We start from the raw sequence: 23,088 nt of genomic DNA, 5'->3' as shown, positions 1-23,088 counted from the left end.
TAATATATTATACAATTTTAAATAATATTTGATTTATTAAATAACATTACAAAGTCCACTTGCACGTAAAAAGATTATGAAGAAATATTTATGTAAAACATATATTATTAGAGAATCATTTAAATTGAAGTCAATGGTACTATAACATTATAAATAATTATAATTAAATTTTAACAAATATTCAAATAAATATATTTAATTAGAAGAGAAACTAAAAAAAAATGTAAAACATTGTGTAAATGGATCTTAACTCATATATATATATATATATATATATATATATATATATATATATATATATTATACACACAAAAGATAGATAATAACTGGGCCTAATGAGTTTTAAAATCCAGTTGAAGAGCAGGCCAAGTTGTGTTTTGCAGATGGATTAGCCTCACAAACCAAACCAAATGCAGCGGTGATAGTCTCTTTCATTTGATAATGGTGGAAACTGTGGAACCCTTTGTTTGTGTTTTGAAATACTGGCCGTCAACAGCATTTCGTCCATTATTCATTACCGAAACCCAGGTCAGTATACTTATTATATTGCTTTTTGTTAGATTTTGCATATCGTATTCCTTTTCATCTTCTTCTTGTTTGAAAGCAGTTTGTTTTATATCATATGCTTTTGAGAAGACTGTATAGAAAAATAAATGCGTTCAGCTTTGGAATGATTTGAAGGCTCTGGTTTAGTGACTCAGATTCATCACCCTGTCATTCCAAAAATGGAGGAGCAATCGTTTTTTGATAGAATGATCACGCACCTCCGTTCATCTTGCAAGTAAGATTGTTTTTATCTTTATTATGCAAATTTTGATTCAATTTTCATTTGAATAACACTTCTAGTTTGTTAATGATTTGAAGGTATTATACTGGTATCCTAAAGATCTTGGGCCGTCACGGGTTATCCATTCACATCCGAGCGTGAATTTGTGCAGCTCCTTCATCAAGGTCTTCCTGTTGTTGTTGCATTCACTATTAGGTTATCCAAAACCCCAAATCCCTTATTTTTTTCACACTTGTTTGTATACTTCCCTGGCTCATTCTTTATATCTTTTTTTTTCATATTGCAGGGGGAACTACACAAAGCATCTTGACAAAGTACTGGAGGAAGCTGCTGCTGAATTCTATCCGAATGTTAAATTTATGCGCGTAATTTTCCTTTTTCCTTCTGATAATGTTACCGGTCGTTACTCGTTTCGCTTCTACAATTTCATCGTCGTGCAGCTGTTCTTAGTATAACACTTGTCCAACATAAGCTAATATCCAGCTTCTTTCGACTTTGAAGCTTTGAATTTGAACCTTGGGGATCAGGGAATGGGATTTTATGAAATTGGAGAGGCTTCTGTCCCCGGATCAAGCCCATTTCTAAAGAGCTTTTATGCACCCAAACTACCATTGCACTTTAGTACAACCCCTAATTTTTGTAGTGATGACTGTGATATCGTGATAGTATTTGTGCCAACTTACTATGGGTTAGTTTCTTTATTCTTTCCTTACACTCACATTTTTGTTTCTTGTGTTATTCTCCTCAAGGTTGAGTGCCCAAAATATCCTGGGTTTTGTATAACACGGCAGAAGAAGGAATATCCATTCATTGAAATATTCATAGTCCAGAGCAAGTACGCTACTTCCCTTTATTTCTATTTTCTCCCTCTACTGTGCTATTTGCTTGTTTTGTTCTGTTGTAACCATTTGCCATTAACTGGTTAAAGCACCCAGAACTTAATGTTGTCTAGTTAGGAGTTGTTCAAGTACTGCATGATTTTTGTCTAACAAACATAAGCCTAACAGTTGCGAAAACTATAATAACCTGAATAAGATTCGTCTTTTGCACTTTCTACTACCTTGCTACTTCTGATTCAGTTATGGCTTCTTAACCAGTAGGCCTTTATAGAATCAGAGCACATAGCCAAGGTTGCTCCTGCAAAGCCTTGTTGCTTGTGAAGGTTTGCATGAAATTTGCCAGCTTTGCAGCCTTGCTGGTCATGATCATATGAATAAATTATCCGGTAAAATAAAATAAAATAATGGAAAGGAAAGGAAAGGAAAAGAAAGGAAAAGAAAAGAAAGAAATAGAGGAACCAGAACTCTTTCTCTTTTCCTAGTTAATGGAAAAACAGTTCCCATATATTCTGTTTTTGCCTGTAATTTTGTGAGACAAATGATGCATAAACTTGGAACAGTGTGTTGGTGTAGGGAAAAACCAAAAGTCAAAAGAAAGAAGGGTAATCTACTGCAATCAAGTGTTAATGACAAAAGTAAAGCCGCCACTGCATGTTATTCTTTAGTGTTTGCTTACTGCTAACTTCCAAATTAAAACAAATTTGAAATTACGAACCTCTTATTTCCATTTTGTGGCCAGTAAACCAATATGAATGTATATTTTAACAGTTTGAATATGCTATGGGGTTTGGTTAAGCTCCAGTGAGCAGGTGAGTTGACATGATATAGGCAAGATTAGACTTTTGTGGAACCGCGGAGTTGTTCCCTTTCAGTGGTTAGTCCGTGAGAGGGAGTTTTGATAAATAAAAATGAAACACTTAAGCTGCATTCAAATGAATCTTTCGTGTGCAAAATATGTTTTAACCCATAACCTATGTTGTAGTGTATGTTGGAGTCTAATATTTGTACTAATGTCAGAGTTCATGCCTGCATGTTTATGGATGTTGAATATTGTCAATTTGCACAAAATGATTTGCAGAAGATATTGATGTCGAAATCTTGTCACATATGGTGGCTGACTTACATTGTTATCATTTAATAAGAAATTCTATTGCAGGCTGTAAACCAAGGTAGGGTTGCTGATCCAAATATCACAAGATACTCCGTAAAAGTTCTACCTGTGAGTTCCTTTTTATCCTTTCCCCCTGAAAATTCCTCAGCATCACTGGTACCCTCAACGGTTCTTGAATTTTTTGCTTTGCAATATGTTTCGGTATGAAAATTCGGTTCAGATGAACTTTCACACATTTAATCTGCTTATATATACACATACATAGACATTGCAAGCAAATGCTTTTCATATATTAGGCTTGTGAGCATTATGTACATCAAATTGTATATACGTGCTCATCGTTAGTTTCATTTATTGGCCACTTGGTGTCATAACAATACGAGTGTTATTTCCAGATAACGATCTAGAATTTCACAATCGTATATACATATAAATTCTGGTAAAATGTAAACATACATATGTTTCGCCGAAGCAGTATTCTTTTCTTTAGCCACGAGTTTCTTCTCTGTGTTCATCGTTACTATTCGATATCCTAATAGTTTCTGTCCTTACATCTATGGAATCCAGTTCAATTATGATCTCAGCGCTTACGGATTTAGAGAATTCTTCAAGCGCCACGGGGTTCAGACATCGGATCCGAAGTAAAGACTCGGCGACATATATTGATCTCTTACTCCTTTTTTATTTACAAATCCTATAACATCATACATGGTACATGTACTTTGACTGAACGTCGACACTTTTAAAATGTCTATTGTGATACGGGGTGTCTCTTTGTTGTCATTAACCCTATAATTTTCATTAAAACTGTAAGATTTTTAGTCAGTTGCTTCATTTGCGACAAACATGCGGTGCAAGAATAAATTAAATTAAAAAGATCGTCTTCGTAATAGCCGATTCGAATTAATTGATCTTTCAATTTTGGCAAGAATATGTTCTTTTCATGGCATTTAATATCATCAACCCAAGTTTTAGGTTTTAGTTGTTCACACACACAAGCTTTCGATGCAACAACCTAATTATTTCATCTTATTCAACCCAGTCAAGACTGTGTTCGAATTCAGAGGGGCTTATTAATTTTTTTATTTGATCAATTTACGACCTACAAAAATCAATTAAGAAAAAATTATAAAAATTTATAATTTTTTGTAGGTACGGAATGGTTACATCTTTACAATGTAATGCACGTATATCTTATATACATAGCTGTTCGAGTTCGAAATAATTTTTAAGGAGAACAACGTCTTTTCAACAAGTGATCTTAGGAGACGTATTGAGATTCATTATTCTAAGAGTAGTGAATAAAAAAATATTTAAAAAGTAAGAAAAAAAAAGGTAGTAAAAGAGGGAAATAAGGTAATGCCGGCTGAATACGGAAAGTTTGAAGAAAAAAAAGCATTTTGGTACCAAAATTTATTGTAGATATTTACTCCCTGGGTGTCCCAACTATCAAAACCCTCTATAAAAGCCCTCTTCTTTCTTCCTACATTCCATTCATCCCCTTCTCTCGCAGATCACGCCTCTCTGGTTATATATTGCTCTCTCGTTCTCATCTCCTCCCTTCAAATGGTACGTTATACCTTTTCTATCTTCTCTCCATTAAACGCACTGTCTCATGCACATATTTTCGTTAAACTTGGAGTATTCTTCATTAAACGATGGTTTTCCGGTTATCTGGAACCAAGTTTTTAGATGCGGAACTCTGTTTTCCGGTAATAAATTCATTTTTTTACATAATATATAATATGTATTAGGAAATAAAAAGATATTCTTTAATTAAAAATATTTAATGATAAATTAAGATTATGTAAAGAAATAAAAAAAATCACCACAATATGATACTCATAATCTATATTGCATTGTCTAATCTTTAAACACAATTTTTTTATAAGATTAAAGCAGTTAATATTATTAAAATTAAAAAAAATTACGGCGAAAGTTTACAAATCACAATCGTAAATTAGCCACAACCTTGAAAACATAATTAGTTCTATAGTAGAAACTAAAATGATCAAAACAAATAGTTAAATAATTTTATAAACTGAATTTATATCAGTGAACCATTAATATAATTAGTATCGTTATTGTTATAATATTCAGGAGATTATGGCTTTGAGTGTACTTAAATACAATTGTGTCTCATTTAAAATTATAGATAATTTGGACGTTGTAATTTGTATATAAAAAATTATCATAAAATAAACAGATCTTTTTTTTAATTTTATATAATCACGTTTAGGTTATCCTGTCCGCTCCCTACCTTCTATGTATTATCAAGGACGGAACTAGGATGAAATTATGAAAAGGGTCAAATTGTTTATTTTTTAAATTAGCAAGGTTTTAAAAAATAATTAAATCATAAAAATATAAGATTATGGCTTAATTTCACTAATTTCAACATCGTCATGTCCTAAAATGTAACTAAACCAGAAAAATTAGGGGCAAAACTTAATTTTATTTAACTTTAAAACTAATAATGTCTTAAAAAATAATTAAACCAGAAAAATTTCAAGAAGGATCGACTTAATTTTAATGGTTTTAAAACTTTCAAGGGCTTAAAATACACCATTTTCTTAGAAAGAAAATGGGTTGGTTAGTAATATTACGTTATTAACCATGAATCTGAATTAAGATTTATTATAAAAACAGGTTCTTTTAATTCAATTTAGTTTATTTACAATAACGTCATGATTCAAACTTTTGATCTTTCTTGACGGATTTAATGTCTTATTATTGGTTTTATTCTTAATAAATATTATTGATGGTAGAGTTTGATGTGGGCAGTTAAGAAGCAAGGAAGCCATAAAAGTTGTTCTTACAAAGCCATTTTCAATAGATGGTGAATCAGAAGCTGATTACAGGGCTCCCAATTTGATCCAAAGAATACTCTCTCTTTTCAAGAATGTACGGCCAGGATCTGATCTCTCCCACTTCAAGGTTAATTATTGAATTCTTTTCACATAAGAATTAATGGCGTTCGTTTGATTATTTGATATAGACTTCTTCTGTTAGTAGACGTGAATTAATGGCGTTGTTGTGTTGGTTCAGCTGCCACCTCTGTTCAACCTGCCCAAGTCACATCTTCAATGCTATGGGGAACAAGTGTATTGTACCGGCACCGACATGCTGACTCGATGTAACGTTCCCGACAACCCCCTCGAAAGATTCTTGTCGGTCGTGGCTTTTAGCATATCCACGTCTCGTCCTCTCGTATTCGGGGTCGTCCCTTTCAATCCAGTTCTCGGCGAGACTCATCACGTCTCTAGGGCCACACTCAACGTCGTCCTCGAGCAGGTGAGGTTTCTGGGTTTATTGCTCTCTTGGGTGATTTATTTGTCTCATTTTACTCCAAATTTGAATACAGATTTCTCACCATCCGCCGGTTTCGGCACTGCATGCTACTGACGAGGAACATAATATCGAACTCATTTGGTGTCAACAATGCATCTCCAAGTTCACCGGTTCGTTTTCGTACCTCGTTGGCTTAATATATATATATATATAACTGTTTTGGTCTATGTTTGATGACAATGATGTTATTATAGGTGCTTCGGTGGACGCCGAGGTCCGAGGGAAGCGACAACTTAAGCTCCGGAGTCGAGGAGAGACGTATGAAATGAACTCCCCCAACCTTTTGATAAGATTTCTTCCGTTGCCCGGAGCAGATTGGGCTGGAAATGTTGGAGTCAGGTGCAAAGAAACCGGGTTCGAAGCCGAGCTACTATACGGATCTAAGTCTTTTCTTGGCCTTAGAGGAACCCACAGATCAGTTAAAGGAAAGATCTATGAAACATCAACAAAGAAGATCCTTTTCGAACTTAATGGCAATTGGGATAGGTATTTAAATGTTATCCCTTTCCCTATCATCTTCCTTTAAATATCTCATATGCATTCAATGCAGAACAGTGACAGTGAAGGACAATAATAGTGGGGAGTTGAGGGTTATCTACAATTCAGAAGAAGTGTATTCAGGGCTGAGAACTCCTGTGGTTAAAGATCTGCAGGTAAATTCCTTAATGAATGGAAAGGAACATATATGTTTTTTTTTTTTGTAGGAATGAGTTTGCTTTTGTGTTTTGTTAGGGGGTGGAGTCGACCGAATCGGCAGCCGTGTGGAGCAAGGTAAGTGAGGCTATAATGAGTCGAAATTGGGAGAAAGCGAAAGAGGCGAAGAATGCAGTCGAGGAAAAGCAGAGGGAAGTGTTGAGAGGAATGGAGTCCGAAGGAAAAACCTGGGTTCCCCAGCATTTCGGTTTGAGTTGCAGCAAAGATGGTGTCTGGGAGTGTTCACCTACTCAACAATGGGTTCCTCCTGCTCCTATTGTTGTTCCTCTTACATAATCTTATTTGTAAGAAAATAATCAACACAGCCTTAAGCAGCTTATACTAAATAATCAGCACATAAACGGTTGTAGCGTAAATGATTTGTTTCTTAAAAATCACATCATCTTTAAAGAGTTTCCACAGCTCTTATTAGATTCGTTTATAACACCATCTTTCATTCCCTTGAAGAAAGCGAGCCCCGGTTTCGTATTAGTTTCGCCCTCGTCCCTCTCCCTGGCAGCGATTCAATCGAATCCCAAGTCTGCATTGAAAGAAAATTGCATGAGATCAGGTGGCGATCCAGCAGTTTCAGCTTAGAGACCTCAATCACTCGAAACCGTCCGAATTGAAACTTACAAGTACACCATTTCGATGACTGGTAGCAATGCACTCGTCTCCATGAATTCATTGTTCTCTTATTCTCCCTATTCTCCCAACGATATTCTTCCTACGATAGACCGAATATACCTCTCCCTTCACCTCAAACATCACAATGGGACTTTTTTTTTCTGGAATAATTTTTCATTATTAGACAACTATGGCCATGCCAACCAAAGCAGTCTTGATCAGGGAGTTACGGATGGTGATATCGAAGAAGGTAGGCGTGTCCGGAAGGAAGAAGGTAGGCATGTCCGGAAGGAAGAAGGTAGGCATGTCCGGAAGGAAGAAGGAAGCCCGATTTGGAAGAAGATGAAACTTAACAAGAAGGAACCAAGACTAAGATGAATTTGGCAGAAGAAAATGCCAAAACAAATAAAAACTATAATATATAAGAAGTCTCCGTTGATGTCGACGAGGATGAGGCGGAAACGGAGAAAATGAGCATGAAGTAAAAGATTTACAAGCACGAGGAAAATCTAATGTAGAGCTAGTGCGAGCTAAGACTGCAGGACAAGTCGAAATGAAAGAATTGGCGGATGTTAATAACGAAGCTAAAGAAGAAACACCAGGTTTTACTGTTTATGTAGGCCAAAGGCCAACAAGCACGGAAGAAGTCATCAATGATCTTGAAGCTCAATTCATGCTAGTTTGCGATGCAGCGAATGAAGCATCAGTAATGCTAGAGGCCAACAGATTCAGTCCGAGGATGAGCGAATGAAGTATCAATAATGTTAGAGGTTAACAGAGTTCAGTACTCGTCATCCTCAAATGAGCTTACAGGTTGAAACTTACATCATTCTGTTCTTTTTTCAATTGCATAGGCTGTGTTAACCTGAAAACTCAACATTCTGCCTTGAGTTCTTAAATTTCAACATTGTTGAAAGGATTTATGTAGAGAAGGATGTCTCATTTTACTCAATTGCTGCATACCGAATACCAGTGAGAGAAGAAATTAAGAAATACCTATTAAAAAACCTGCAACACAATTATAAGCTAAACTGAAGAGAAATTTCACAAAGAAAGACGATGGCAATTAATCAATGGTGAAGCAGCTTTTATTCATGTAGATGAACTTTTCCTACTTTTCTGACAAATTAAATTTACAAACTAAATCAGTGTACAGTCACAAGGATGCATACAAAAGTTTGATGGCATCCATTTTCCAAAAACTTCTTGTTATTCTTGAATCACTCCACTGAAAATTGAACTCGAGTATTGAAATCAAAGAAAAGTATACAACAGTAAAAGAGAGATGAAAAGAAAAATGTGCCAGGCTCCTTGGTCCTTGTTGTACAAGGATTACATGATGAAATCATGCAGACAGAAGATTGGCGAAGTTCAGGCTCGAAAGATCATAACTCTGAACTAAAAGCCTCTTAGCCAATTTCAATGAAATCCAGTATTGATCCTAGAATAGGAATTAACCACATTAATCCTGAATAAGTTGATTCAAAAGCCTCTACAATAGCCAAAAGATATATATTCAGCAACCTTCATGTCACATTAGTTGAAAATTCATCCTGGTGCCAGACTTTTCATCTCCCATGTATCCCGATGTCTATGTAAAAGAGACTTGGTAAATCCATAAAGGTATGCATCCAAATCATACCTGTGAGAGTTCATTTGATTCAAAATATCAAAGGCAAGCATGTGTTTATCTTTAGACCGAAGAAGAGACCTAAGCAAATAGTTGCAAACTCGAGGCATTAACTTGTAACCCTTTTCTAGTGTATATAGGAACAGATCAACTGCCTGGTCCAAATTTCCTTCTTGGCACAGACCAACTATCAACTTTACACAACTAGGAGGGGGGACAGTAATCTTTCTTTCATCCAGAATAAAGAATATCTTTAAAGCTTCTTGAACTTTTCTTGCTTGACAGAACCCAATAAGCCAGATTGTATAGGGTGCTAAAATAAAATTATTTAATTTGAAGTCCAGATCGAGCAAATGCAGAATTGCCTTTTCTACTTCTCCCTCAACAAAATGTTTTTCAATTTCTTTGATAACTGCATCTTCCCGACCAGGAAGGCTGCTCAGATGTTTCAACCAAAGATTAAAAGCTAATGAAACCTTCCTTCTTCGACATGACCAAGTCATAAGTGATTTATAAACTGCCAAACTGGGTTTACACCCATTTTTTTCCATTTGATCAAAGATTCTAAAGGCATCCTCTTCTCTTCCAGCCCTCTGGAAACCATTAATAAGAGTTCCATAGGTCACACTATCAGGAGAAATCCCCTTGAGTTGCATCTCCTTGAACAGCTTGAAAGCACCATTAATGTTGCTTTCTTTGCAAAATCCATGGATCAATATGTTGTAAGTAAAGATGTCGGGTACATTCCCACCATCAGCGAGCTGCATAAGAATCCTGTATGCCTTAAGAATCTTTCCAGACTCAGAAAGTTGCTCGAGCATAGTTCGTAGGCTTGAATTGTCAAGAACTCGAGAGGGTCCATGAGAAAGCCGAAGAAACAATGAAGGATTTCTCCCTATTTCCATTTTGTAAAACAGAAGGTGTGCTTTATCAAGCTGACCAGCCATAGAAAGCCCATGAATAAGAGCATTAAATGTATGAACTGAGGGATAACATCCGAGCTTTTCCATCTCATCAAAAATTTGCTGAGCCTCCCCAACCAACCCATTCCTGCACATACCACTAATGAGAATCGTGTAAGTGCAGGTATTAGGAAAGCAATCATGTTTTGAAATCTCAAGCTTAAGGGAACGTGCTTGATCCAAAAGACCAATGCCACAAAACCCTTTAATCACAGCATTGTAACAGTAGGTGTCGGGAACTAAACCTCTTTCATTCATCTCATTCAACAACTTCATTGCATCATCAACTTTGCCTGCTTTGATAAACCCTGGAGCATGATTGCATATAAAACAACATCAGCTTAATATTCTCCTCAGTCATCTTTCTATACCATTCATTGGCTTCCTCGTATCTCCTAGCTTTAAACAAACTGTTAATAAAACTACTATAACAGCGTAATTCGAGTGCAAAGCCGTCCTTTTGAAAAGACTGCAAAAGTGCTATAGCTTCATCAACCCGACCCAACTCACAAAATCCATGAAGCAGAGCATTATAAGCAACAAAATCAGGGGAACACCCACTCTCCTTCATCTTAACTAACAATCTACAAGCATCATCAGCCCTTTCAGCTCCGCACAAAGCCGAAATGATTATGGTATATATACACCTATTTGGCTCTATACCCCTCAGAGACATTTCATCGAACAACTTAAGTGCATCCTCAGTTTTCCCCTCTTTGCACAGGCCACCAAGCAAAATACTAAAGTAGCTTGATTAGGCGCATGATTAGATTTCAGCATCTGATTGTAAACAGCTAAAGCTAACAAAAGGACCTTCTTACGAACCAAAACGTATAATATAGCATTGAAAGAAAACAAATCAGGCTTGCAATCAAAATCTTTCATCTTCTCGAAACACTCCACTGCTTTTTCCTCGAAACCCATCTTCGAATACCCCGAGATCAAGATCTTAAAGACGTTGGGCACGATCACAACTCCGCATTCCTTAACTTCCTCGAGAGTTTGCCAGAACATGTCGAAGGCATTGTCCTTGCGGAGCAGCATGTCGAGGACGAGCTTTTCCGATGCGTAGCTGTGTAGGCGCTTCCTCTGCATCGCCCAGATGAAGAAACGGAAACCCATTTGAGGGTTGGGTTGGTTTCGGATAACGGATGTGACGATATCGGGAGAAAGGAAAGGGAGCAGAGGTTCCAGGGCGGGTTCCACGGGGTTAACAGAGTTGAGAATGGAGTGGATTTCATCGGAAACAGAGAAATCTTTGAGGGAGGAAGAGGGAGGGGTGCCGAGAGAGTGCAATTTGGAGGTCTTGGAAGAGAAGTGAGTAATTGGGCGGAAAATGAGAGACTGCAGTTTCATTACCAAACACTGAATTGAGAGTGAAGTCTTTATCGTTTCGCTATTAATGGTTTTCGAAACAAGAATACAACAAGATTAAGGGACAATAGGCCACGACGGAGGAGAAGGTTGTGCCGGTGATGCACAATTCGGCGGCGGAGGCGGCGCTTCAGTAGGTTGGAGATGGGGTTTTGGGAATTTGGAATGCAGCACCATATGCCCATGTCATTTGGGTGTATTTTTCTGATCGAGGAAAGAGAAGTATTAGTATTACTATGGGTTAAACTTTTTGGCATAATATCAAAAGTTGCCTCCAATATTTATGAAAATATCATTTTTGGACTTTATTCTTATTTTTTCATAATATTCTGACTTCAAATATTTTATTTTAGAGTAAAAACATCATTTTAAGAATGAAAATCATTAGTTAACAAACAATTAATACTAAAAAGTAAAATACATAGATTTTTATTATTTTAAAATAAAATGTTGAAAATTAGAATATTCTAAAGATTAAAAATAAGGACTAAAAATAATTATTTGATCAAACATTACAAGCCTTTTTAATCATATCATTTTTTTTTATAAATTTAGGGTGATTACAAGTGGCAAAATGGCTGAGATAATGTAAGTGAGAAATTTTAATTCCCAATATAATCCACCTCGGGGATTATTTCTCCATTTAGGGTGAATTGAACAGTATCAACCTAAAGACGCCAGGTGCTCCACGCGTCTTCAAGCTAAATATGAAGACTTCATGATTGCATGACATCTTCAGAAAAATGAAAAAGACCCTGCATGGCGTCTTCAGGCGAATTGAGAAGACTCCAGGAGTGTACAGCGTCTTCAGGCGAATTGAGAAGACTCCAGGAGTGTACAGCGTCTTCAGACCAATGAGAAGCCTTAGTTCAGGAAATAATATGGTAGATGCCTTATATGGGGAAATAATTTTTTCTACAACCCCATGTGATCGAGGAAGCCGATTACAAGTGGTAGTATATGTTCTATAAACTCACATTTAACAATCACATTTAACAACTAGGAATAACAACCATTCTTTTAACTACTGAGATGACATAATTCATAAATCATATCATATTGTATATTAATTAAAATAATGTGATGCTTCGTTTAATTTTAATGTGATAGAAAAAAAAACATCATAAGTGTGGGGATAATTATTTTTCCAAATAATGTAATTGTTTCCATCTCATTATCTCTTTTTACCGTGATTATTTCAAAACAATTCTAATTAATATACAATGGAATCTGTAATAATCCATGCATACAATGACCTCAAAATAATTTTTTAAAGCGGAAAACACATTAGAGATCCTTGTACTTTTTATAAAAATTAATGTGGTTCTCGTATTATTTTTTCTCTCAATGTAGTACTCAAATTTAAAAAACAAACTCAATGTGACCCTTTAGCCAATATCTTTCGTCGTTGACCGTTATAGAACTGACATGCCAGTTCAAGGTGCTGACGTGATGGTCTACTATGCTGACGTGACGGTCCACTATGCTGTCGTGACAGTCCGACTTCTATGTTAGATATACCAATTTAGCTCAACTATCATGTCATCCGCTACATTAATATACAACCCTGGATTGCCACATCAGCACTATGAAATATCACATCAATTAGGGGTGTAAACGAGTCAAGTAGAATTTGAGTATTGTTAAGCTCGACTCGACTTGAAAATACGGAAGTGAACTCGACTCGACTTGGGCAACCAAAGCAGCCTCCTTTGCTCAACCTACATACACCAAAGCCTCGAAAAATGCTTACTTATATTGGGTTTCGAGAAGATTAAACTCTCAGACATCATCTTCTTCTGCTGAACAAATGAGCCTTATCAAGCAACTCAGGGAAAGAACAAGTGCTCCCATAAAGGATGTCAAGTTTTCTCTTGTTGATTGCAATTGGGATATTGGTATGGAATATAAAAATACCCCGACTTTGTTTTGCTCTTATATTTTGTTTTTCCTGTTTGTTTTGCCTTTTGAATTACGGTGTTTGATTGTGTATACAGAGGCTGCACAGAAAGAATTGAGGAAAAGAGGAAAAGTTTTGGCCATGAAGAAGTCATCAAGGACTGCTACCGAGGGTCTGCTTGCTTTGGCTCAAAATGAGGGCAAGGCTGCTGTAATCGAACTTAATTGCGAGACTGATTTTGTTGCAAAGAATGAAATTTTCGAGTACTTGGTTAGTGGGGGATTGATGATTTTCTTGTTTATGCATAATTGAATTTGGAGTCTGTCCTTGGAAGTTTTTGTTTATATTCAGTTAACTTCAATATTGTGCTCTATTTAACTTGGTTGCATAGTTGTTACTTTTATTTGTACTGTATTATTGCTCGTAATATACTGATATCGTGTTTCATACAGGCTTTGGCATTGGTAAAACAAGCTTTGTTGGTTGAAAACTCTTCCCAACAGGTTCATGGGGTTTTTTCGTTTGGTCCCGAGTGTTTGCAGGTTCATGGGCTCGTTCTTGTTTAAACATGTCATGATTTCCCCATCAAACCAGTGAGTAAAGAGATTCGGTAGGTTAAGATAAGTTACTCATGTTAGTCTTTTATTGAGCATATTTCCAATCTTCCGCGCTTTTGGCACTTTGACCCAAATTGCTGTCTGAAATCCCATGATTATTGCTCCCAGGACTTAAAATTAAATCTTGACCATGCAAAAATTAGTGGGGAGACGACCATTCAAAATGCAGTTATTGAAGTGGCAGCAATGATGGGAGAGAATATAAAACTGAGGGGGGGTGTAAGGCTGTTGTGATGTCAACATCTTCACGCGGTGTTGTTTCTGCTTACCTCCATAGATGTCCTCCAATCAACTATTTATGCTTAAATAAGCTAAAAGCTCTTCAAAAAGCTGTTTACCAAACACTCCCAATAATTTTTTGTGTGGTTGTAGGTTTAGGTCGAATCGCTGGAATTTTATCTCTCGAAACCGAGAATGAGATTTCTCAATTGGATGCCATCCAGAAGGTTGGCTCAGAGCTAGCAATGCATATTGTGGCAGCAAAACCGTTATTCTTAACAAAGAAATTCGTGACCTCTGATGCACTTAACAATGAAATCGAGATTCTAAAATCTCAGGTATCTATAAATTATGGATACTGAGGTGTTGTAAGGGACAGTTGATTATTGAGAGCGATAGTAAATTGTGTGCGGAGTGTATTAAGAACTTGGATAAACACCTAAATATGTGTGTTTCAATTTCTAAAGAAATTACGGATAAGATCAAAAACTTGGAGGGTATTATTCATTAGGTAGCTAGGTCTGCAAACTTAGAGGCTGACGTTTTAGCAAATACAGGAATAGGTTAAGATAGGGAGTGTGGATTGGTTTTTGTTTTTTCTTGTCTTTTGGTTTATATCTTTGTATGGGGACAAAGTTTCCTTGTACTCGTATGCTTTGTATTGCTCTTTCAATTAATAAAGTTCGAGGCATTCTTTTCCTCCTTCCATTAATCTATGGAATACATTATGGTGTTCTAAAAATTGTGAAGGGTTTTTTAACGAGACCTCCATTTCTTATCAAAAAAAGATTCTACAGTCTCAGGTATATATACTTTGTATGGATCATCGGGTGTTAAAACTTCATTTTTATGAATACTAATTTATTTTGTATGTCAGGCCGAAAGTACTGGAAAGTCTCAGATGGTCATAGACAAAATGGTCGAAGGTCGTCTGTCTAAATACTTTGAGGAGGTTGTTCTTATGGAGCAACAATATTTCTTAAATGATTCTTCAAGCATCAAGGTATGTGAGGTCCTCTTTATTGTATTTTAAACTTCAATATTCTGATGTGAATCTCATAGCTCCATCATATTTGCTCTCGGGATTCGGAGTTCGAAGGGCTAATGAGGGATACATTTAGAAGGGCGAGACATTCAAAACTAGTATACCTTTGAGCTTAGTACTCACTTACGTTACTCGGACTCGGGGTGTAAGTGTCAGACATGGGTATATATATGATACATGTATGCTGACTTTTCTTAGGTTTTCCATGTATTTGGAGGATCCTTGGAGGTCATATTCCATATCCGTGTGCCGGAGATGAGTGCTAGACACGGGGTTCCTTGAACAATTCATCGCCATCTTTGAAGCTCCAAACTTCATGACGGGCGTGGAACAATCGAAACCTCTGGTGCTGCCGCATCGTCCCGATATGTTTAGTTCAGTCGGGCAAAATAAAACATAGGGATGAGAACCGACTTGTTCATGATTTTCTCCTCCTCTTCCTACTTGCAATTGCTTTGCTTTAGTGGTAAAGGACGTGCGTATGATCATAGGCATGCGTTGCTAAGGTATTTATAGCTGCTAAAATGAACAAGTTCGGTAAAAAACTTCTCAAAGTAATATTTTAAACCGAATTTGGTAATTAGTTACTTGGGGTTTTAGTTTCTTTGATTAACAGAAGGAAAATTTACTTAAATGGTCACTCAACTTTTAACATGTTCCGTTTTGATTACCCAAAAATCATTTCAATAATGATTTCTGATAAATTCTAATAAAACTAATAAGTATTAGTAGATGATATGTTTTTTTCTTGTCGTTTTATATTGATAAGGTTTATCATAAAATTTAATGTCTATTTTAATTCGTTTACGCTATAACATAATCAATTTTAGAAATGTAATATTCACTAAATTTAAAATTAATTCTTTATATTTGTAGTTGAATGAAATTTTAATTGTATACTAATAAGTAGTTGTTATACATGTTTATTTCCTATTTCCTATTAAAATTTTCTCTTAAATTTTAATTGATAAGCAATTATATTTTCAATTTGAAATGTAATAATAGATCAATTTGAAATGTATAAATTGACAGGGACGGAACTACATGGAGGGTGGGAGGGGCAATTGTCCCCCAACTTTGATGGTTTAATTGGTTTTAGGTCACTAATAATTTTGAAATAATTACAATTAAGTTATTGTCCCTCTCAAATATATTGTTTTAATTATACTTTAGGACTTTTTTAGTTGTAAAATGAAAGTTTGACTTCTAACTTTTTTTGTTTAATTACTCTATAAGATCTTTTAATTTTAAATTTAGTGAAATTAAATCATAACTCCTTCAATTTTTATTGTTTGTTCAATTTTAGAGATCCAATTCATTTCAAAGTTAAAAAAACTTACCCCTCTCATAATTTAATCCGGACTCCTTCCAGTCTCTAAAGTATGTTTAAAAATTATCTGATCATTCAATTATACTTTTTTCGATTTTAATCCTTTTATTTTTGTTGATTGTGTTATACAATGTTTTTTAACGAGTGTCAACGGTTCTTTAAATGATATTAATAGTAATAAAAATAATTTAAGAAAATAATAACGACCCAAAAGAAAAAATTAAAAATATCTAACCTCATAATTGTAATTATTATTCAAAACCAAAGTAGGTCAAGATGCCCCATTTGGTTTTAAATGGGAATATGGTAATTAGTGTTGACAAACAATCAAGCACTTGCAGTCTTGCTCATTATTTGGCAAAGCTTGACATTTACAATCCTTCGTCATAGCAGCAGCTCCGAACTTGGCATTCACGGCCATGTAACAATTGTATATTCCGGTTCGGCCGCATTGTCCCGGTATCTTCAGTTCCGTCGGGCAAAACTTAAGACCCACTACACGCATCAAAAACGAACAAACTTTTCTGCCTCATAATCAAGATAAAAAGTATTCGAATCGGAGCTCGAATGTTCATCGATTCAGAGACATAGATTGTATATTTAGAATCTGAATCAGGGTTCGAGTCTCATTCATTGTTTTTTATTTGAATTGAGGAAAAGAAAATACCTTGGGAATGGGAAGGAGAGGTTAGGGCCAGCCAGAGAGCAAAGCAAAGCAAGGGGACAAGAATCGACTTGTTCATGATTTTCTTCTTCTTCTTCTTCTCTTGCTATTTGCTTTGATAATATAAGCATGAGTTGCTTGAGATTTTATAGGGTGCTCAGATGATCAAGATTGGTAAGAACAAGCCTTTAAAAGGAAAATATCTGTATTATAACAAATTGATCTTCAAAAGAAACAGCATTAATTGCAAATACTAAAAGTTATATACGATATCTCAAGTTTCCAATTGCATGATTGATTATCCTAATTCTATTTCGAGTTAATTGCACTATAAGTCTCTAAATTATGTTTTGTTTTTCGTTCTAAATTAGTTCCTAAACTTTTGAATGTTATAATTTTATTCTCAAACTATTACTCCCATTCTAAATTAGTCTCAAATTTTTGTACATTTTAATTTCGACTTCAAACTGTGACCCTCATTCTACATTGGTCCATAAACTTTTTAACGTTCCAATTTCATACCCAAATCATATAGCATAAATGCTAATTAATGTTGAATTTAAATAAAATAATGATTTAACTTTAATTTCATTCTAAATAATGATTTCGGAGCATAATACAACATTAAGTATCATTTCCGTTCCATCATATTATTAGATAATACTCATTAATGCTTACATGGAAGTTTACATTTTTTTATAAGTTTTATTAACATGAGATTTGATTAGCGTATATCATAGTTTGGGAAAGAAATTAAAATGTTCAGATGCTTGAGACTGCTTTAGAATGAGCTTCATACTTCAGGGATGAAATTGGAATTTAGAAGTTTAGGGACTAATTTAAAATGAGAGTCATAGTTTAGGGAAAACTTTTAAAGTTGATCTATTTATATTAGGGTAAAGTACACAAATGGCCCCTTGACTATAGGATGATGTTTTGTTGAGTCCGTTGATTATTAAAAGTTACAAGATGATCTCGACTATTCATTATGCTCCAAACTCGTCATTTTCTGTTAAAAAATTGATGATAGTATGTGCATGACGTTAACCTAGTGACTGAGATATAATAAATCTAATATCAGAATATCAAACGACTATCATAACTCAGTCAGCATGTTAATATCCGACTCAGACGACTGTCAATTTTTTAACTGAAAATGACAAGTTTGAAGCATAATAAATAGTTGGGTGACCCTTTTATAACTTTTAATAGTCAAAGGACTCAACAAAGCAACATCTTACAGGTAAGAGGCCGTTATGTAACTTTTAATCATCATAGGACTCAGTACATCAACATCTTATAGTCGATGGACCATTTGCGTACTTCACCCTTTATATTAAGAGTCATAATTTAAGAATGTATGCTGCAATTAATTATTTATCTAAAATAATTATAATAATAACTATTCTTTTTTAATAGTACGCGGTGATTATAAGATTAATTATTTATTTTAAGTTCAAAGATATATTCATTTTAAGGTTGATTATCATATATATTGAACACCAAATATAGTAACTAGTGATATTGAGATTTACTTTCAGCGATTAATTGGCAGATAAGGTTATCGCTCTATACTTTTGATTGAATGTGTTATGTGAATTTTTTTTTAACTATCGGTATTAGATTTATTAATCGGTTATTCTAGATGAAATTTTATAGACTCGTCATGAAGGCTGTCATTCCAATTTAATTTGTTTTATTCGCAAACGCTAAGATTCTAACTCCGGACTTTATTATCCAACTAAATCAACTGATTATTAATTAATAAGCCAGTGTTAAAAATGATAAAAATAATTCGAAAACAATAACATTAGATCATGATCATAGAGAAAAATTATATAAACCCGAAAATTAAAAACATCCAACCTCTTAAATTGTAATTATTATTCCAAACCAAAGTAGTGTTGGCAAACAATCAAGCATTTGCAGTCTTGCTCATTATTTGGCAAAGCTTGACATTTACAATCCTTTGTCATATCTGCAGCTCCGAACTTGGCATTCACGGCCATGTAACAATTGTATATTCCGGTTTGGCCGCATTGTCGACATGTCTAACGGCTACCAATGTAGACACCTCACCAAAATGACGCGTTTTGATTCGATTGTTAATGATTTAACGGTCCAGTGATATAATGAAACAAAAATCAAAATTCAGTGCTATAATTGGTAAAATTGAAAGTTTAGTAGTATAAACGAAATAATGCCTAAACTTTGATGATATCTTGTGTAGTTTACCTATAATAAATTCGTCTTAGGAACAACATTAATTGCAAATCCTAAATGTTTTATATGATATCCCACGTTTCCAATTGCATGATTGAGTATGCTAATTTTCTTAATTAAGGGTTCGTCCTGTTTTTTTTTCCTTTTCTTTTTTTCTTAGTAGCTATTATTCTCTTTGCTTCTTCATTTTTGTGATCGATGGCAGTATCAGTTTTGATGTTAATCGTTGATATTCGATTTTTATTGTTTTTTCTTTACTTTATTATAGTGTGTCTTTATTTTTTTAATAATTTTATTTTTGTGGTATTTTTTTCTCTACCTTTATGGCACATTTTCGATGGCTTAGCCGTTATTTTTGTTTATTTTTTCTAGGGTTGGATTTGACATCTTCACGATTGATCAAGATGGCGTTTTATTTGTTATTATGTTGGTCTTTCATGTTTTGGACCCTCTTACTGAATTTGGATACACAATTTACGTTCGTGAATAATATTTTCACATAACTCAATTCTGATTTGCGATTTATCAATGATCTTTCAATAGATTTATACCCTTTTGTGGATCATTTGTCGATACAGTCAGATTTGTTTGTATATATCTTTTATCAGAGTTTGTTTGGTTAGATTTTTTTAACATTTTCCTTGTATAATCCTTGGGATCTTAAGTGGTAGTTTTCTCAAGTTTAGAAAAATATCTTTGTTATGTGTTTAGTATACGATTGTGATTGTAAACATTCATTATAATTTGAATATTTTCTATTTTTAATAAAATTAGCGACTTCTATAAAAAGTATCACAATTTTATTTTGAGTTAATCACATTATGTGTTCATAAATTATATCTCTCATTTTAAATTATTCCTTAATTTTTTTTAATGTTCTAATTTTACTCCCCAAATTATCATTCTCATTCTAAATTGGTCCCAAACTTTTGAGCATTCAAATTTCTTCAAGCTAATTAGTGTTGGGTTCAAATAAATAATGATTTAACTTTCAATTTTATTCTAAATAATGATTTCAAGCAATATACCTCATATTTTCCCGAATAAAGTAAAAAAAAAAACCAGCAGCTTTCTTCCTCCTCTTCTCTCTTCCTTTTTTCTTTGCAACTTGTGTAAATTTTATTGATCAATCCAACTTTTTATTCTTTAATTTTGTTTAACCAGCGACGACACCAGTTTTGATCCTGGCTGTCGCCCGTCGGTTATCTTTTTTCTTTATTTTTTAAATTTTTAATAAGAATAATTATGTCTTTGTGACATGTTCTTTGTATGTATGACACGTTTATCTATGCCTTTGTGGCATATTTTTCTCTACCTTTTGGTAGTTTACAATTTTTTTGTCGTTTTTTCTTCTTTTTTTTCTCAATGTTGGATTTGACATCGTCACGACTGATCAAGATGAGGCTTATTTGTTATCATGATGATCTTCCTTACTTTTGACCCTAAAATTGATTTGGATACGCATTTTAGTTTCGTGGATAGTTTTCTCACGTCGCATGACTCTGATTTGTGATTTTTCGGTGGCCTTCAGTAGCTTCATCCCCTTTTGTGGTTCATTTGCAGATACAATCAGATTTTGTCATGTATGGCTCATATACCAGTTCGCTTACTTCGCTCCAGCATCTGTCCTTTGAGGAAGTTTCGTTATAGTTTGTGGGCTAGGATTAAGTGGGTTGGGGTGTAGTGGCTTTACCCCCGCGGCACGATACGAGGTTATTTTGGTAATTGTACCGGGGTTGCTTTTATATTATGTAATTGTAACCTAATTGTTATCATTATTACTAATAATAAGAAAACATCCGCTCATCGCTCCCGAGGACGTAGGCACCTTGCCGAACCTCGTTAAATCTCATGTTCTTTATTTTCTTTACTGTTCGTTTATTTCATGTGTTACTTAACCTGATTTCCCAATATATTTGTTAGTATCTTTATATTGTGCAAGCATTGGTTAGGTTTTTTTAACATTTTCTTTTTATGGTCCTTGTGTGATCTAGGTGGCTAGTTTTTGTGTCAATTGTTTATAGGAAAATGTTCTAATTGTAATTTAGTTTACGTTTACGATTATACTCGTAAATCTTCATTGTAATTCTGGGTATTTTCTATTTTTAATAAAACTAGTGACTTTCTATAAAAAAAATTATCGTTTATGACTCACCATAGTATTACATAATACCTGCCAATGTTTTATGTCAATTAATAAAATTTTATAGCAATTTTATTAGCATTGGACATGATTAGCATAGTTCAGTGAGAATAAAATTAGAATGTTCAAAAGTTTAATGACAACTTTAGATTAAAACAAAAAAAAAAACATATAATTAGGTGGGTAACATATGTCACTTTCTGATTGGATAATTAAATTAAAATTAGAACTAAATTTATTTAATTTGTAAGTAGTATGGTGTAAATATACAAATTCTTTTAATCGTCACATCACCTCTAACGTCAACTATTAATGACAATTGGCTTGACTGAAACAATAGTTAAATGGTCATAGTTATAGTTTACCGTTTTTAATATTATTAAATTGAATAATCAATTTATGCATTAGGTCATATAAAAAATAAGCTAAATACTCAATTTCATAAAAAAAAAATTTAACTATTTCACTTTTTTTTCATTTTAATACATAAATGTTGACAACAAATTCCATGAAATCCTATTGGGCATTGACCTATTTACCACAATGCACACCCAAATCATGTTCATTAGGCTAAGAGAAACTAAAAAAGAATCTAAAAGTGATGAACAAAGTAAATTTGATCCAAACTACATTGTTAAGTGGATCAAGTTCTGTTTGTGCTAAAACCTTGGAAAAGCCAATGCGGTAGCTTCTTTCCTGATCAAATGTCGCACTAGAGCTGCTCACCGGAGTGCCGGGGCCACTACATGAAGCTGATGAATCCAGCTCCTTATTATGAACTGACTGAGAACTAGTACTGCAGTTCTTTAGCTTCTTCTTTCTCGAACCGCTGCCTCCGATCCCGATACCGAGTGTCAGTTCAACTTCACTATCTTCATCAGAGCCCCCAATACTCATTATCCGGTTAGTTCTGGAGCTAGGCCCTGCTTGGTCAAAGCTCCTTGGTCTCGGATCACCTTGAACATTTAAACCGAACACACCAGTAGTTTGGTTCATGTTGGAGCTAGTAGTGGTCCAAAACCTGTTGTTTTTTATCTCCTTTTTCAACTCATCCATTAGTATCTTCTGAACACTATAGAGCCGATGAAGTTCCTGTACCTGCGGCGGTTTCCTTCATCTGAAATCCATAAAAAAAAAAGACAAAACAGAAGGTTTTAACGTTTTAATTTCATCATATACCTGGTGTTTGAAGACATCTTCATGCATCTGCATTGTGTTTCGAATCGATTCCATGTTGTGTCTGAAATGGTCTAACTACTGAACTTTTTACAAGAAAACAACATATTTTCCCAGGAAAATTGTTAACTTTCCTTTCCTTAACTTTTTCTCCTTGTCTGGTTCTTTATAGTATTTCTACTGCAAATCATGATTAAACACAAAAGACCTTAACTTCCAAGCATCTGAGATAAATCACCAGCAAAAAACAAAGAATCCTCCACGAAAGTAATAATAATACCTGCAGGAAAAAAAGTTGCCAGTTCCTGATTCTCTTTGAACATGTTCCTCACTCTGCAGATTGTTTTGACATAGGAAAAAAAAAGGGTATTTGAGAGTTATCTTAGAGAAACAAGAA

The 23,088-nt window shown here is 34.5% G+C and overlaps 3 protein-coding genes and 2 pseudogenes across 3 annotated transcripts; 3 read left to right on the top strand and 2 right to left on the bottom strand.

The window, feature by feature from the left end:
• Window positions 1–433: 433 nt before the first annotated feature.
• LOC120124468 lies at window positions 434–3,644 on the top strand (annotated as a pseudogene).
• Window positions 3,645–4,395: 751 nt separating this feature from the next.
• On the top strand, window positions 4,396–7,197 carry LOC120124397 (oxysterol-binding protein-related protein 4C-like). Its single transcript, XM_039143092.1, has 7 exons — window positions 4,396–4,449; window positions 5,513–5,674; window positions 5,786–6,031; window positions 6,102–6,198; window positions 6,283–6,574; window positions 6,639–6,741; window positions 6,821–7,197. The coding sequence occupies exons 1-7, from the start codon at window positions 4,396–4,398 to the stop codon at window positions 7,076–7,078; spliced, it is 1,212 nt and encodes a 403-aa protein (XP_038999023.1). The 3' UTR covers window positions 7,079–7,197.
• Window positions 7,198–8,468: 1,271 nt separating this feature from the next.
• LOC120124466 (pentatricopeptide repeat-containing protein At1g79540-like) lies at window positions 8,469–11,552 on the bottom strand. Its single transcript, XM_039143130.1, is given in 4 exon segments — window positions 8,469–10,302; window positions 10,305–10,340; window positions 10,343–10,753; window positions 10,756–11,552. Coding segments are annotated over 4 exon segments (2,394 nt in total). The 5' UTR covers window positions 11,357–11,552; the 3' UTR covers window positions 8,469–8,956.
• Window positions 11,553–12,117: 565 nt separating this feature from the next.
• LOC120124396 lies at window positions 12,118–15,437 on the top strand (annotated as a pseudogene).
• Window positions 15,438–22,031: 6,594 nt separating this feature from the next.
• Window positions 22,032–23,088, bottom strand: LOC120124395. The gene is made up of 4 exons (XM_039143090.1): window positions 22,972–23,088; window positions 22,695–22,871; window positions 22,146–22,613; window positions 22,032–22,046 (listed from the first exon to the last, which is right to left on the bottom strand). The coding sequence occupies exons 2-4, from the start codon at window positions 22,746–22,748 to the stop codon at window positions 22,032–22,034; spliced, it is 537 nt and encodes a 178-aa protein (XP_038999021.1). The 5' UTR covers window positions 22,749–22,871; window positions 22,972–23,088.

This window comes from Hibiscus syriacus, unplaced genomic scaffold, assembly GCF_006381635.1.
Source record: "Hibiscus syriacus cultivar Baekdansim isolate YM2019G1 unplaced genomic scaffold, ASM638163v2 tig00110418_pilon, whole genome shotgun sequence".
Classification (NCBI taxonomy): domain Eukaryota; kingdom Viridiplantae; phylum Streptophyta; class Magnoliopsida; order Malvales; family Malvaceae; genus Hibiscus; species Hibiscus syriacus.
Note: the sequence above shows the minus strand (reverse complement) of the source record. Positions and strands in the feature narration are given on the sequence as shown.

Bases quoted from the DNA above. Each gene is read 5' to 3' on its own strand.
- LOC120124397 (XM_039143092.1), top strand. From the start codon at position 4,396: ATGGTTTTCCGGTTATCTGGAACCAAGTTTTTAGATGCGGAACTCTGT. The intron at 6,575-6,638 runs GTATTTAAATGT...CATTCAATGCAG, and splicing joins CTTAATGGCAATTGGGATAG to AACAGTGACAGTGAAGGACA. The intron at 6,742-6,820 runs GTAAATTCCTTA...GTGTTTTGTTAG, and splicing joins CTGTGGTTAAAGATCTGCAG to GGGGTGGAGTCGACCGAATC.
- LOC120124395 (XM_039143090.1), bottom strand. From the start codon at position 22,748: ATGGAATCGATTCGAAACACAATGCAGATGCATGAAGATGTCTTCAAA. The intron at 22,614-22,694 runs GTATATGATGAA...AAACCGCCGCAG, and splicing joins AAGATGTCTTCAAACACCAG to GTACAGGAACTTCATCGGCT.